This window comes from Mauremys reevesii, linkage group 8 (genome assembly GCF_016161935.1).
Source record: "Mauremys reevesii isolate NIE-2019 linkage group 8, ASM1616193v1, whole genome shotgun sequence".
Classification (NCBI taxonomy): Eukaryota; Metazoa; Chordata; order Testudines; family Geoemydidae; genus Mauremys; species Mauremys reevesii.
Window position 1 is genome coordinate 75,633,439 of NC_052630.1, and position 16,924 is coordinate 75,650,362.

A 16,924-nucleotide genomic window follows, 5' to 3' on the forward strand; every position below is an offset into this window, starting at 1 on the left:
TTCTCAAGCAAGGAGATCCACACGTTGACTGTGCGCTGTGTGAAGAACTTCCTTTTGTTTGTTTTAAACCTGCTGCCCATTAATTTCATTTGGTGGCTCCTAGTTCTTATATTATGGGAACAAGTAAATAACTTTTCCTTATTCACGTTCTTCACACCACTCATGATTTTATATACCTCTATCATATCCCCCCCTTAGTCTCCTCTTTTCCAAGCTGAAAAGTTCTAGCCTCTTTAATCCTTCCTCATATGGCTCACATTCCAAACCCCTAATCATTTTAGTTGCCCTTCTCTGAACCTTTTCTAATGCCAGTATATCTTTTTTGAGAGGAGGAGACCACATCTGTACATGGTATTCAAGATGTGGGCATACCATGGATTTATATAAGGGCAATAAGATATTCTCTGTCTTATTCTCTATCCCTTTTTAAATGATTCCTAACATCCTGTTTGCTTTTTTGACCGCCTCTGCACACTGCATGGACGTCTTCAGAGAACTATCTACAATGACTCCCAAGATCTCTTTCCTGATTAGTTGTAGCTAAATTAGCCCCCATTATATTGCATGTATAGGTGGGGTTATTTTTTCCAGTGTGCATTACTTTACATTTAGCCATATTAAATTTCATTTGCCATTTGTTGCCCAATCACTTAGTTTTGTGAGATCTTTTTGAAGTTCTTCACAGTCTGCTTTGGTCTTAACTATCTTGAGCAGTTTAGTATCATCTGCAAACTTTGCCACCTCACTGTTTACCCCTTTCTTCAGATCATTTATGAATAAGTTGAATAGGATTGGTTCTAGGATCGACCCGTGGGGAACACCACTAGTTACCCCTCTCCATTCTGAAAGTTTATAATTTATTCCTATCCTTTGTTCCCTGTCTTTTAACCAGTTCTCAATCCATTAAAGGATCTTCCCTCTTATCCCATGACAACTTAATTTATGTAAGAGCCTTTGGTGAGGGACCTTGTCAAAGGCTTTCTGGAAATCTAAGTACACTATGTCCACTGGATCCCCCTTGTCCACATGTTTGTTGACCCCTTAGAAGAACTCTAATAGATTAGTAAGACATGATCTCCCTTTACAGAAACCATGTTGACTTTTGCCCAACAATTTATGTTGTTCTGTCTCTGACAATTTTATTCTTTACTATTGTTTCAGCTAATTTGCCCAGTACTGACGTTAGCGCCCTTTTTAAATATTGGTGTTACATTCACTATCTTCTAGTCACTGGGTACAGAAGCTGATTTAAAGGACAGGTTACAAACCATAGTTAATAGTTCCGCACTTTCACATTTCAGTTCTTTCAGAACTCTTGGGTGAATGCCATCTGGTCCCGGTGACTTGTTACTGTTAAGTTTATCAATTAATGCCAAAACCTCCTCTAGTGACACTTCAATCTGTGACAATTCCTCAGATTTGTCACCTACAAAGGACAGCTCAGGTTTAGGAATCTCCCTAACATCCTCAGCCGTGAAGACTGAAGCAAAGAATTCATTTAGTTTCTCTGCAATGACTTTATCGTCTTTAAGTGCGCCTTTTTTATCTCGATCGTCCAGGGGCCCCACTGGTTGGTTAGCAGGCTTCCTGCTTCTGATGTACTTAAAAAACATTTTGTTACTACCTTTTTGAGTTTTTGGCTAGCTGTTCTTCAAACTCCTTTTTGGCTTCTCTTACTACATTTTGACACTTAATTTGGCAGTGTTTATGCTCCTTTCTATTTACCTCACTAGGATTTGACTTCCACTTTTTAAAATATGCTTTTTTATCTCTCACTGCTTCCTTCACATGGTTGTTAAGCCACGGTGGCTCTTTTTTAGTTCTTTTACTGTGTTTTTTAATTTGGAGTATACATTTAAGTTGGGCCTCTATTATGGTGTCTTTGAAAAGTGTCCATGCAGCTTGCAGGGATTTCACTCTAGTTACTGTACCTTTTAATTTCTTTTTAACTAACCTCATTTTTGCATAGTTCCCCTTTCTGAAATGAAATGCCACAGTGTTGGGCTGCTGAGGTGTTCTTCCCACCACAGGAATGTTAAATGTTGTTGTATTATGGTCACTATTTCCAAGCGGTCCTGTTATAGTTACCTCTTGAACCAGATCCTGCGCTCCACTCAGGACTAAATCAAGAATTGCCTCTCACCTTGTGGGTCCTGTACCAGCTGCTCCAAGAAGCAGTCATTTAAAGTATCAAAAAATTTTGTCTCTGCATTTCATCCTGAGGTGACACGTACCCAGTTAATATGGGGATAATTGAAATCCCTCACTATTATTGAGTTCTTTATTTTGATAGCCTCTCTAATCTCCCTTAGCATTTCATAGTCACTATCACTGTCCTGGTCAGGTGGTCGATAATATATCCCTACTGTTATTTTCTTATTAGAGCATGGAATTACTATCTATAGAGATTCTATGGAACGTGGATTCATTTAAGATTTTTACTTCATTTGATTCTACATTTTCTTTCATATATAGTGCCACTCCCCTGCCTCCCCCCCACCCCAACCTGCTCTGTCCATCCAATATATTTTGTACCCTGGAATGACTGTGTCCCATTGATTGGCCTCACTCCACCAGATTTCGGTAATGCCTGTTTTATCAATATCCTCCTTTAACATGAGGCACTCTAGTTCACCCATCTTATTATTTAGACTTCTAGCATTTGTGTACAAGCACTTTAAAAACTTGTCACTGTTTATTTGTCTGCCCTTTTCTGATATGTCATTCTTTTTTAGGTGAATGTTTCTCGTCTGATCTGGCCCATACTTTATCCTCTTACATCCTCTCCTCCTGACTAAAACCTAGAGAATCTCTATCAATAGACTCTCCTCTAAGAGAAGTCTCTGTCTGATCCACGTGCTCCTCTGCGGCAATCGGCTTTCCCCCATCTCTTAGATTAAAAACTGCTCTGCAACCTTTTTAATGTTAAGTGTCAGCAGTCTGGATCCACTTTGGTTTAGGTGGAGCCCATCCTTCCTGGATAGGCTCCCCCATCCCAAACGTTTCCCCAGTTCCTAATAAATCTAAACCCCTGCTCCGTACACCATCGTCTTATCCACACATTGAGACTCTGAAGCTCTGCTTGCCTACCTGGCCCTGCACATGGAACTGAAAGCATTTCTGAGAATGCCACCATAGAGGTCCTGGATTTCAGTCTCTTTCCTAAATTTGTCCTCCAGGACATCTCTCCTACCCTTCACTATGTCATTGGTACCTATATGTACCATGACTACCGGCTCCTCCCCAGCATGACATATAAGTCTATCTAGATGCTGCAGGAGATCCGCAACCTTCTCACCAGGTAGGCAAGTCACCATATGTACCAGGCAGGCAAGTCACCATACATGAATATGATACGTGTGTGTACACTAGAATCATTTAATGTTTTTTTCCTATAACTTTGCCAAGTGTCAGAAGTAATTGTGTGAACATCAGTACGACAATACTTTGCATAGAATATTTCAGCAATTTCTTGGAGCTGCTTTTTCTGAAACTGACAAGGGGAAAAGGAATTCTTGATTTATTCCTAAGTGAAATACAGGATTTGGTTAAAGTGGTGAATATAGGTGAACCACTAGATAATAGAATTAATGTAAGTAAATTTAACACTGTTGTAGGGGAAAAAATGCCAAAGAAACCCACCACAGTAGCATTTAACTTAAAAAAGGGGAACTCTACACAAAAATGAGGAAGCTAGTTAAATGGAAATAAAAAGGAACAGTCACAAGGATGAAATGCCTGCAAAGAGCATAGAGGCTATTTAAAAACACTATAATAGTGGCTCAAACTAAATGCATATCCCAGACAAAAAAATTCAAAAATGGTCAAACAGCAGAGTAAAAGAAGCAGTTAGATTAAAAAATACAGCCTTTAAAAATTAGAAACCCAGTCCTCGTGAGGAAAATAGAAACTGGTAAATCAAGTGTAAAACTATAATAGGGCAGGCCAAGCAAGAATTTGAAGAGCAACTAGTTAAGGACACAAAAACTAACAACAAAATTGTGTTTTTTAAGGACATCAGAAGCAGGAAGCCTGCCAAACAGTCAGTGGGGGCACTGGGTGATTGAGGTGCTAATGGAGCGCTCAAGATGAGGCTTTTTCAGAGAAGCTAAATTAATTCTTTGCATCAGTCTTCACTGCAGAGGATATGGGGGAGAGTCAGACATCAGAGCCATTCTTTTTAGGAGACAAATCTGAGGAACTGTTCCAGATTGAAATTGATTAAACGAACAGTAATAAGGCACCGGGACCAGATGGTATTCACCCAAGAATTCTGAAGGAACTCATACATTAAATTATAGAACTACTAATTGTGATATGTAACCTACTGCTTAAATTAGCTTGTGTGTAGAGGGTAGGTAGCATAATGCCTTTTAAAAAAAAAAAGGCTCCAGAGCTGATCCTGGCAATTACAGGGTGATAAGCCTACTTCATTACCAGGCAAATTAGTTTAAACTAGAATAAAATTATCAAATATAGTTGGGGAAAAGTCAGCATGGTTGACCTTTTGAAAAGGAAATCATGCTTCACCAACCTATTAGCATTCTTTGAATGAGTCAGCAAGCATGTGGATATAGTGTACTTGTCAAAAGCTTTCTGAAAGTCCAAGTTCCCTTAGTAAAGGCTCTTAAGCAAACTAAGCAGTCATGGGGTAAGACAGAAGGTCCTCTCATAAATCAGCAACTGTTAAGTAAGCTATGAAAAAAAAGGGTAGGAATAAATATTTTCACAATGGAGAGGTAAATAGCAGTGTCCCTCAAATATCTATACTGGGACCTGTGCTGTTCAACATACTCATAAATGATCTGGAAAAAAAGGATGATTAGTAAGGTGGCAAAATTTGCAGATGATACAAGTTACTCGAGAGATTAAAATTGGAAAAAGTGCAGGGAAGGGCAATGAGAATGATTAGTGGTGTGGAGCAGCTTCCAGGAGGAGAGATTAAAATGACTGGCACTGCTCAGCTAAAAAAAGAGGCAGTTAAGGGGGCTATGATTGAGGTCTAGAAAATCATAAATGGTATGGAGAAAGTGAATAAGGAAGTGTTACTTATCCCTTCACCTAAAACAAGAACTAGGTGTCACCTCATGAAATGAATAGGCAGTAGATTTAAAACAAAAGGAAGTACTACTTCACACAACCTTGTGGAACTTGTAGCCATGGGATGTTGTGAAGGCCAAAAGCATAACTGGCTTAAAAAGAAAAGTTCATGGAGGGCAGGTCCATCAATGGCTATTAGTCAAGATGGTCAGTGATGCAACCCTAAACCTCCAACTGCCAGAAGCTGTGACTGGACAACAGAGGATGGATCAGTCAATCGCCCCATTCTGTTCATTCCCTCTGAAGCATCTGGCACTGGCCACTGTCAGAGATAAGATACTGGGCTAGATGGACCATTGGTCTGACCCTGTATGGCCATTCTTATGTTCAGTTTTTGACAATTAACTTTTAGTTAAAGTTCTTCAAAAAAGCAGGACCTTATAAAAAGCAAGTGTTATAATAGCATGTCTTGGTCTTAAATATGTAATTTGTATATTTAAATTCTGTTATGATTAATTGATTGTTATGTGGAAACCAAATTTTTCATACCCATTTCAGTAAAGCAACATGAAATTTAAAGGAATACTGTTGCATTCAGTTTAAAATTTGACTTAACTTTAAAATTATTCTGTCTGATGACAAACATTCTTTGAATTCTAAATATTAAAGAAAAAAGTGCTGTGTTGCTGAGATATTTAAAAAAATCCCACTATGTATAACCCAAGCATGTCATATAGCAGTCAGCAAATCCTATTCCCAAGAACACTGCCAATCTTATCAAAGCTACTGATACATCTATGTACATACATACATACATACAAACAGCCATGCTCCAGACACTCATATATAGCTGTAAATGAAGTGGAGCTACAAGCCAACATTTTCAAACCTGAAAGCGTAAAGACATTTAGATGTCTAGCCAACTCCTATGAAATTTTCAAATGTGGGTGCCTAAAACCAGTGTCTTAAATCCACATTTTGACATTTAGATCAGTAGTGGGGAACCTGTGGCCCGTGGGCCACATGCGGGCCACCAGACAGTTTGTTTACATTTGCACGGCTGCCTGCAGCTCCCAGTGGCCGTAGTTCACTGTTCCCGGCCAATGGGAGCTGCGGGAAGTGGTGTGGGCCACAGAGACATGTTGGCCACCACTTCCCACAGCTCCCATTGGCCAGGAACAGCGAATCGCGGCCACTGGGACCTGTGGGTGGCCGTGCAAATGTAAACAAACTATGGTGGCCCGCCGGCCGATTACCCTGACGGGCTGCAGGTTGTCCACCACTGATTTAGATAGTGCTCTGATTTTCAAAGGTGCTGAGCACATGTAACTTGCACTGACTTCAATGGGAGCTGCAGGTGCACAGCACCATTGAAAAATCAGATCATTTCTATCTAGATATCTAAGTATGGATTTAGGAGCCTAGCTTTAGGCCCTTAGGTTTGAAAATTTTGATTATATTAATTTGTGTTCCCTAAGAAACCACAGAAATAATCATTAGCCATTCACCATTGTCATAGAAGTTGACTATAATATGTATGTCCATATTTTAGGCATCTTCAATACATTTTAAAACTATAACAATGCTTGCACTTACATTTCTAACAAGTTGTTTATTCTAATCCTTTTAAATAGAAGTATAGCACTATAGAACAAGGTGTTAAGTGATTTAAAAATCACTAGAACATTAGCAAAGCAATTCAATATGTTTTGCAATACTAACAAATCAGGTTTTTCTACAAATAAGATATACACAGAGTACTAATCTCAGGCCACGTCTACACTACCTGCCGGATTGGCGGGTAGTAATCGATCTATTGGGGATCGATTTATCGCATCTCATCTAGATGCGATAAATCGATCCCCGAATCTACGCCCGTAATCCACCTTGGCCGGAGGAGTAAGCGGAGTCGACAGGGGAGCCGCGGCAGTCAACTTGCAGCCATGAGGGCAGCCAGGTAAGTCGAACTAAGATACTTCGACTTCAGCTACATGAATAGCATAACTGAAGTTGCGTATCTTAGATCGACCCCCCCCCCCCCAAGTGTAGACCAGCCCTCAGTATCTTTTCTTTTTAATTCTAATAAATGCTGAAGGTCGCTGTTTGATAATTGATTTGTTGATGCTCAGAAAAATAGTGGTCATAAATTTCTACCAGGAACAACTCTGGAAATAGAATATACGGCCAAGATTGCTGAGAATAACTGCCATGGCTCAAACATTTTACTTTCAAAGCATTGGAAACTTGAAGTTCAAAATAAAAGTTAATCAACATTAATACCTCAATTAAGCTCACTAACCAACATTTTGAATGTCTTTTTGTAATAAATTATATTGCAAAGCTATTTTTCAAAACAGTATATCAGCAGTGACTAGAACTAGTGATCCAAATGCACACAGTAGCATACATATATTCATTGTGAAGGGTTGCCCAAATCAAAGCTTTTTCTGCTTCTCCACCTTAGCAGTTTGATGAAGTTAAGACTTGCACTGAAGATTTTATCATGCTGAAAAACCATTTTGTAGAAGGTATCAATAGGTAAATCTCCATTAGGATCTGCATATTTCAAGGTTGTTATTGGTGTGTACAGGGTGTTGGTCTGATGGCGAAAAGGTGGATTTTCTGCAAGAATTATCTTTACAGTATGCTGTTAGAATGAGAAATAGGATTGTTAGAGAACATCATTTATCCAAATAGATGTGCAAGAATCAACAAACAGAATGACTGAGCAAAGTGCCAAAGGTAGCTTTGTAAAATCCTTTAGGAAATTTGACCACATTTTAATCAGGCAGTTAATCATTAAGATTTTCTTAGGATAATTTAGAAACCTCTAAAAACATGTTTCTCTTTGAGGCTAATCAACATAATTTTATTTTCCAACTTTATGAGAAAATATAGTGGAAGTTTATATTTAACAAAAGTAATATATTTACTATTTAGAACATTTTAATTTGAGATAATTGGTGGAATATGTGATTAGAAAACCAGAAATCTGTTTTTTACCCCCACAGGGATTTTTCTCTAAAACTTGCTATGTGCAGCAATAAGACAAGGTAGGTAAGGTGGTATCTTTTATTAAACGAACTTCTGTTGGTGGAAGGTACAAGGTTTTGAGCTACACAGACATGTATCAGTGACATTTTCAGAGAATCTTTAATACTAATACTGCATCTAGTGCCAACATCAGTCCCATTTCTGAGTACAATCATTTCCTGCTCTTGGAAGTATTGGGCAGGCAGCATGGAGGTGATCAGTATGTTTGCTTGAGCCTCTTATTCTTTAAAAAGCATCATAATGATTAAATTCTGGCCCAGCTTCAGTGGGGCTCCAAGGGCTAAGCATTTTGGTTTTTCTTTTTTATTTCAGATGTGTATTGAGGGAACTTCAGCACAGAGTGGTTTCTTGACTAAAGCTAAAACCTACTATGTAAACTACCAAAAAAGGCTCTAATACTAATTCCCAATTTGGTGCAAAACAGTCAAAACAATTTTTTTAATTGCTAGCTGGCTCCAATCTACTGCAGCACTGAACTTGGGTCTCCTACCTTTATTCCTTTACATCTCTTTGATAGCTTTGTATAGGGCTCTATATGTAAGGGGTTTGTGACTCCAATGATCACTGCTGGTTAGCAGTTCTGTGCTCATGCCCAAAGGCTTGTGTGTCTGTGTTCTTTAAACCTGTACATAGTGTTGTATGATATGCAATGCATGCTGAACAAATGACAAGTTCCTGTCTCAAAGAACTTAACAGTCTAAAAACAAAAGAAAAGTAGAGTAAGCAAGTGGTGACTAAAGCAGGAGCACTTCATGGAGCAGGTTTTCAGGATATTTTTGAGGGTCAAGGAGAAACTTCTCAAACATTAGTTGAGAACATATGGAGGTGGTAAGAAAGAGGACATGAAATTAGATGTAGGCAAAGGAGAGAAAGGAGGTGGTCAGATAAGCATGGGTGAAGCAGAGAAAGTGCAGGGTGAGACCCAGAGAGCATCTTCACTGCAGAGTTAACTTGGCTCTTGCTTGAGTTTTACCCCTATCCCATTTCTCTCTCTCTCTCTCACGCACCCCTCTGACCCAAGTTTGGTTGTGCTTTGCACCCAAGCTACCTGGCTCAATACACTAAAGCCAGAGTGGTACTTTCATTCAGGCTGGTAAGCTGCCCACTTTTCAGTGAGGACACACACTGAATCCCTCAAGTGCTGATAAATGTCCAGTGCTTTCCCACAATTCCCCGTGTGTGCCCAAAAGGACAGACAAGTTTTCCCAGAATTCACTCAGAGAATCAGACTGGCTTAGTGTACTCCAGTGCTAAGAACCATGGGATATAATCCCAGAAGGTTTAGCACCTCAAGCAGGTGAGTACAATGCTAACTCAACTCAAGCGTGGCTTTGCAGCATGGCCATTCACACCTAAGCTAGGCAAACTTGCACGTTGATCCTCTGGGTAAATTCTGCAATGAAGACATATTATGCAGGTTGAAGTGAGGGCAGGAGTTTGATTCTGAGTTAGAAGCCGTCATAAATATAAAGGGAAGGGTAACCACCTTTCTGTATACGGTACTATAAAATCCCTCCTGGCCAGAGGCACAAAATACTCTTACCTGTAAAGGGTTAAGAAACTCAGGTAACCTAGCTGGCACCTGACCAAAAGTACCAATAAAGGGACAAGATATTTTCAAATCTGGGGAGGGGGAAAAGGCTTTGTTTTGTCTGTTCTTGGTCTGTCAGTTGTGTGTGCTTGCCGGAGAAAGATCAAGAAAGCAAGCTATCCAACTCCATTAGTAAGTACTAGCGAAGAAATGCGTTAGATTACTTTTATTTTGGCTTGTGATTTTCCTTGTCTAGAGGGAAGTTTATGCCTGGATTTGTAACTTTAAGGTTTTGCCTAGAGGGGAGATCCTCTATGTTCTTGAGTCTTTTGTTATTCTGTAAAGTACTTACCATCCCTATTTTACAGAGGTGATTCCTTTACATTTTCTTTAATTAAAATTCTTCCTCTAAGAGCCTGATTGTTTTTTCATTGTTTTAAGATTTTAGGATTTGGGTCTCTGTTCACCTGTACCAATTGGTGAGGATATTATTCTCAAGCCTCCCCAGGAAAGGGGGTGTAGGGGTTTGGGGGGATATTTGGGGAAGGTAGGGCTCCAAGTGGCCCTCCCTAAATGTTTGTTTAAATCCCTTGGTGGTGGCAGCATTACTTAATCCAAGGAATAGGGGAGTTTTTAACCTAAGCTGGTAAAAATAGCTTTGGGGGTCTTTCATGCCAGTCCCCACATCTGTACCCCAGAGTTCAGAGTGGGGAGGGAGCCCTGACAGAAGCTCTTGCTTAGGAGAACTCAGTCTAAAGGAAGGGTCTCTGCTGATTTGTTGTTTGTTGAAACTACAAGTGTTTGTCTAGGAAACTGAAGACAGAGATATATTTTCAACTTGGCAGGCAAAGAGCAAGTTATCTCAATTTCAGTTGGAGTAACATACATATCCCTTGTACGCCAACATCAGAATGTAGTTGTAAAGTTCTAGCTGAACTCACTTATCTGGAAGAATTAATTGCATGCATCTAAGTTTTCCAACTGTATATTGCTGTAAATAAAAGCTACTGAAGTGCTTTATCATTCAGAAAGTGATTAAATGTGGAATTATTAAAAATAAAATATTAAATACAGAACAAGTCTGAATTCACAGATATGGTATCAAATGTGTGAATCAGGATGTTTCATATTTACCAGTTTACAAACAACATGAGATTCAGGAGCCTGACACTATTTAAATCAAATACAAATTAAAAAAATATATTGTGTGGGATTTTCAAAAGTGCTCAGTGTTGGCCTACCTTTGCTCTCATTGAAGTCAGCGGTAAAGCTCTCATTAACTTCAGTGGGAGCAGTGTTATGCCAATGTTGAGGGTGTTAAGAGTCACACCCTATAGGTCTAAGGCAAGACACAAACAAAATCAGTGGGACTCTATGTAGATTTCTGGATTCCGCACAGGCAGATCCTGCCAAGGCAGAGTCTTATTGAAGTGAATATGGCTGTGTAAATGCATACGAATCTGTGTGCATAAAACCAGTTGCAGGATCAGGGCCTTAGTGAGTATTTCGTATATTGGAGGCGGACTGTGTGTCTGACCTTCACTAATTCTGCTCACAAACATTTAGAATCCATTTCTGCTCTTAGATTCCAAGATGCCCTCAATCACACACTGTCATTTTTAACTTATGGTTGATCTGAAGGCTGAAAACTTTCCTGTATTTCCACCTCTCCACAGTGATTCAGGCCTTTGTAACCTCAAGCATTCATTTACCCTAGAGTTCTACTTTGGCCTACTTTTGAAGAGCATGTCAGCCGACACAATGCAACAGCTTAAATTTGAGATGTAAGTCTATAAGACTGATGTTCCACACTCTATGTTGTCTACCTATTTGCTTCTAGAAGCAGTTCATGGTGTTGGTTGTGGTCTATAAACCCTCAAATACAGAGATTGCCTCCAGCAATGTTCTGCTGTGACCTGCTGGTGCATTTCTGTTGATGGTTCCTGGGATAGTCTGGTGGACTTCACATGGGTGTAGGGGGGTTGCACTAGTGGAATCTGAGCAAGAGAGGGGCCATAAACAATGGTAGTAACCCATCTAGATTTCTGGTGACCGTGCACACTGGTGTCATTCTGACTTCACTGTGTAGTTAGATCACATTGCAACTATCCACTCAATGGTATTAGAGATTAAAAGTCACAGTTGCCTTTTAAAACTGGGAGAACTTCATATTCTTTCTAAATTCTAGATCCAGTAATTTCTTGAGGTTGTGCTTAATGAAGTCTAGTGGGTCGAACCAAACAGAGCATTCTAAGACTACACAAAATAATTTGACTAATTACCTCTGCTATGTCCTCTGCACTCTGTCCCAGGATTTGGAAAATCTGTTTGTAATTTTTAAGGTAAATATTAGTAAACATGTCAGCAGTTTCTTCATCAACAGCCGAAAGATCCATTTTCATTCCATCTTCAAACACCTTTTTTTCAAATTCTGTGATCACTGGGCCTGGCTCAATCAGACTTAGCCTGTTACAAGAACAATAATATATTGGTGATCTGTCCTCCTGTATGGGAAATGTGTAAAGCTATCCTTTATATAGGTAATGAGTGGCTGCAAATAAATGAGCACTTGTTAACATTTTTTAAATAGTAAATTCTTTAAGGGGGAGATCCATACCACAGCTCTTGCCCTGAATATCTCAGACAGGCACTGGGGGTTTCCATTGGAGAAGAACACTGGCTGCACTGCTGGGGAGCAATGGAACTATCAGTCTATAACAGAAGTGGAAGCAGGAGACAAAGCCCTCTCAGCTGCTGGCTCACAGCTGTGGATCTCTGCAACAAGACTTAAAAATGATCATAAACCTCACTGCCTTCTGGACAAAGTGCTAGATGGATCTCCTTGCCATCTCTCCTACATAGTAATAATCGTAGAAGTATTTAAAAGAAAGAGAGAGAGAGAGAGATCTCTTTGGTTACCTCTTGGGTGTATATAATTCTGGAAGGCACTCTTATTCTGTGGTACCCACAAAGTACAGTATAAATGCTTAGGCAGAAAGTCCAGCTGCCCAGACTTTTGCTGCTGTTGAGCTCGCTGGACCTATGGAGGAGGAGCAGGATTTGCCCAGAAGTGCATAATAGTAAAGCTAAGAAATACTTAAGGTCCCTGCACCAGTTCTTTCTCCAGCTCCATTCTCAAGTTTTAAGTATGCCAAGTCCTTCCTGTTTACAACCAGTTATCTATTGAACAAGGTTTTTGTACAGCAGATTTCTGGCCAGTTCTGTGGCTAGGTTAGACTGTTAACGAATATCTGTACTTTGCCCCTTATTCCTAAGGCTATACCACGCTATTGATTTTTAAGCAGAACTTCCAAATTAAAAATTCTGCACAGTGCTGACTCTGTTTATGTTATCACTGGTCACTAGCCAATTTCACATTTCTCCATGCAAACTTTTTCTTCTTCCTTCTTCCATGCTGCCTCCTATGCCTGGAATGTCCTCTAACCCTATATGCCACAAACATTTCTTATCTCCTTTAAACCCCTTCTCAGAGCCTACCTATTTACACGTACAGTAATTTTCTAATAAATTCTCATTAAAAATGAAATTAAATTGTAAGTAATGTTATACAAAAGTTATGAACTGCCATGTAAGCTACCTCACAATCTTATTTTGTGCATCCCTCCTGCTCACGCTGTATTCACTTAGACTGTAGGCATCTCCTCTTTCTGTCTTGCTTGATTTCCACTGCAAACTCTTTGAGGCAAGGCCTATGTTTTTATTCACTATTGAAAGTGCTACATACCACTATGTTGTTATATAAACGTCTCCAATAATCATTATAATGAAAGTCATTATGGATCATTCTCACTAATGTATCTGGGTAGTACAGATTAGAGAAAACATTCTCTTTGAGGCACACATATTACATGACCACATCCCCACAGTATTGTAGATGAGAGCCCAGTTTTCCAGGCATGTATATGAAAGCTATACATATTTTTTCAAAGCTAAACTTACTCTTAGTCTGAATGCTGTAGGTCATGTTTATTTTGTGATTTAAACATTTGCTGTCCTTTGGTGGGGAGGGCAAGGGAACTTCTATAAGAAGGTTTCAGTGGCTTTTTGTGAATGTATAGCTTCAATTCAAGAGGAAACATTTTTCATCCTCTTTCTCCGGGACAGCAGCCTACTATATAATGGCTGTACTACTGCTAGTAGCTCAAGGTACATTTTAAAGCACAGTCTGATATATAGCCCACACCTTTGTGTCAACACTTACTGAAGTTTAAACTTGAGTGCTTGTATGGCTAAACTTTCACAGAATCCTTCCACAGCAAATTTAGATGCAGCATAAACATCATTGAACAAAATACCTGAAGGCAAAAACAAAATTGTTACAGATCATGTTAAGATCATTTTAAGTTTTTGAGTGGCTAATATTTCCTAAAAAAATGTATAAGCTGTTTGTGGTTATGAGAGCATGAAAAAAAATTGTCACGATTTATGTTGGCCTAATTCAAGTTATGAAGATGTTAAAAACACTCCTACTAAATGCACTGGGGTGACCAAACCTTTTTTTTTTTTTTTTTTGGATACCTGCTGAGCAGTGATTGTCTCCTTTGCACCCTGACTATTATGATCCCTAGGTGCCATTGGCAACTGGCGCAGGTTAGAGCAGCCTTTGAGCTGTTCCTTGGCCATAGCTGAGGCTCTATCACATGGTATTTATGTTAAATATTTTGTGGTCTGATACAGCGATCTACATATGTAATACAATTTATCATTTGGCATGGCAGCTGTGTTGCAGTGCATGCAAGAGATATAAGATTTAAAAGATTTGATTTTTCACTTCTTGGTGACTCGGAGGAGGCAATATACAATCCTCTAAGATGGATGGTGAGCATCCTGTTGCTCATTAGCAACTCTTAGTAGCCAAGGTTTTGACCCTACAACTGCCCACTCACATGAATAATCCTTAGGTGAGAAGCCCATTAAAGTTATTGAGACTATGCATACAAGTAAGATTATGTAGCAACCAAATTAAGAGCAACATTATCTGGCTCTAAAGTGAGGTCCATTTGATGGTTCCCCCTTGGGAGGTTAGTGGCAACACCAGGGTACCTAGTAAGAGGAAAAGCCTTACAGAAAGGAAATACTGATTTGACAGTCTGAGATATGGCGGACTTGGGACATGGAGGACTCCAATGGAAGTGAGAAAGGACCCGCTGATCAAACAATCAGAGAGTATTTCAGTCTGGAACTGTTGATTCCATCTTTTTGTTCTTTTTGGGGGGGGGGGAGCAGAGAGAGAGCAGTGTTGGAAGACCAACTTTGTATATACTGATTGTGTCAAATATGTGAATTACTAACAGACTGCATATGTACTAAATCTTTTTAAGGCAGAGCTTTTTATAAAGCTAGTTTCACAAGATATCTGTGCATTAAAAAGTGTATTAAAATGTGTTCATCTTTCCTCCATAGTCCCTTCAAGCGAGAGACAGAGACAAGTTTCCTATGAACGTACTTTGTGAAAAGAGCAAAATGCTACTTTCCAGAAAACTCAAACATAGTTTTTATGGTCCTAAATCTGCCAGCCTTACTCACAAGCAGTAGTACTTTACACTGCAAGTTGTCCCATTAAAATTAGTGAGAGTATTGACATATTACTCAGTGTGAGTAGGAATGTAGAACTGAAGCCCACATTTGTAAACTGGAAACAATAGCTTAATATACTAGATTGCTTACATTTTTCAGTTCAGAAAATGCAAGCTTTAAATTATGAATAATTAGTACATAATAATACTTTGCCTTGTATTCCCATGACACTACTTATTATAACTATATGTCCACTCTTTCTCTTCTTCATATCAGGTAAAATCTCCTTCAAGAGTCGAACCAATCCAAAGAAGTTTGTATCCATCACAGTTCTCATCTCATCTATGGTCTGGCATTCAATAGGTCCAATGAGCCCCATTCCAGCATTGCTAACTGTACAGATGCAAAACACAGTAGTGAGTAGTAACTGCAACAAACATTAACTTGTCACTTTCACTGGAAACGCATGGTAAAAATGAGTGACTGGAATAAGGGATTAAAACACACAAGAGCAATTAATTATTCAGCTTCTTACTGAAACCTTGAGATTACATTTGACTCTAATACATTTTAAAATATCTACTATTCTGAAGTATTTGTTTATTTCTGATTTATGCCTTACTTTTTTTCTTTAAATCAGGAAAGGGTAAGGGAAAAAATGAGCAAAAACTTCTCTATACACCTCTACCCCGATATAACGCGACCCGCTATAACACGAATTCGGATATAACGCGGTAAAGCAGTGCTCCAGGGAGGTGGGGCTGCACACTCCGGTGGATCAAAGCAAGTTCGATATAACGCAGTTTCACCTATAACATGGTAAGATTTTTTGGCTCCCGAGGACAGCGTGATATCAGGGTAGAGGTGTATTTGCTTATAATTCAGTATTAAGAATTAGGGGCCCAATCAAGTCTCAGTTTACTTCACTGGGTATCGGATCAGGCCTTAGTATGTTTGTTTGATATTTTTGGTCTACATTGTGTTTAGCCCTCAATGTCAGTTTCTTTTTTAAAAAAAGGAACTGGCATCGGTTGAGAACTTTGTCATTATGTGGTGGTCAAGAGAAGATTCCATTTGAGTGCTTGTGGTTTCAGAAATGCAGAATGGTTGTGCCATAATATGAGCACTCCGTAGTAAGAAGTGGAATGTCAAATTGGAGCATAGTGCTATTTGATGAAAATCATGTTAATTTGCACCTTGCTGTTCTGCTGCTCCCCGATCATCTCTCTAAAAAGGCAGGCTCTACTTCCTCTGAGCCAAGATTTAAAAGCTGAGGGTGTAGTTAGTTGCCATATTATGTTATATTTTGTAAAAATAAATTATATTACAGATAATTTACTAGTAAAGTATCAAATAAAATGGAACTATAACTTATTAGAAATTAACCATGTGCATTTGATGATGCATTAGTCTTCTTTTAATTATTTATTCACTTACTTGCTAATTCACAAAGGATCACCCTATTGATTGTTAGTGTAAATCAATAGGGGTCTACTGTGTTCAGAGGGTAGAGGTGGTCTTGGGTCTCAAGTGCAGGATGGAGAGTCAGGAGATCCAAGTTCTGTTCTCAGCCTTGCCACAGACATATTGTGTGATTTTGTAGAGACATTTGATCTCTTTGTGCCTGAATTCAATTACACCTCTACCCCACTATAACGCGACCCGATATAACATGGGTTCGCGTATAGTGTGGTAGCAGCGGAGCTCCGGTGGCGCTTTAAAGGGTCCGGGGCTCCGGCTGCTGCGGGGAGCCCGGGCCCT

At 39.3% G+C, this 16,924-nt stretch overlaps 1 protein-coding gene and 1 long non-coding RNA gene across 5 annotated transcripts in view; one reads left to right on the top strand and one right to left on the bottom strand.

The window, feature by feature from the left end:
* The window catches only part of LOC120369638, a 19,995-nt gene extending 4,102 nt beyond the window's left edge, over positions 1–15,893 (top strand). For 3 of the 4 annotated variants that reach the window (XR_005583285.1, XR_005583283.1, XR_005583284.1), the window contains 3 exons: positions 8,052–8,093; positions 11,302–11,409; positions 15,440–15,893. This is a non-coding gene — a long non-coding RNA (uncharacterized LOC120369638). The remainder of the gene's footprint in view (positions 1–8,051; positions 8,094–11,301; positions 11,410–15,439) is intronic. The other variant, XR_005583286.1, reaches the window with a different exon arrangement.
* Positions 7,055–12,686, bottom strand: LOC120369637 (retinol dehydrogenase 8-like). The gene is made up of 3 exons (XM_039483142.1): positions 12,243–12,686; positions 11,908–12,091; positions 7,055–7,687 (listed from the first exon to the last, which is right to left on the bottom strand). The coding sequence occupies exons 1-3, from the start codon at positions 12,287–12,289 to the stop codon at positions 7,454–7,456; spliced, it is 465 nt and encodes a 154-aa protein (XP_039339076.1). The 5' UTR covers positions 12,290–12,686; the 3' UTR covers positions 7,055–7,453.
* Positions 15,894–16,924: the final 1,031 nt, after the last annotated feature.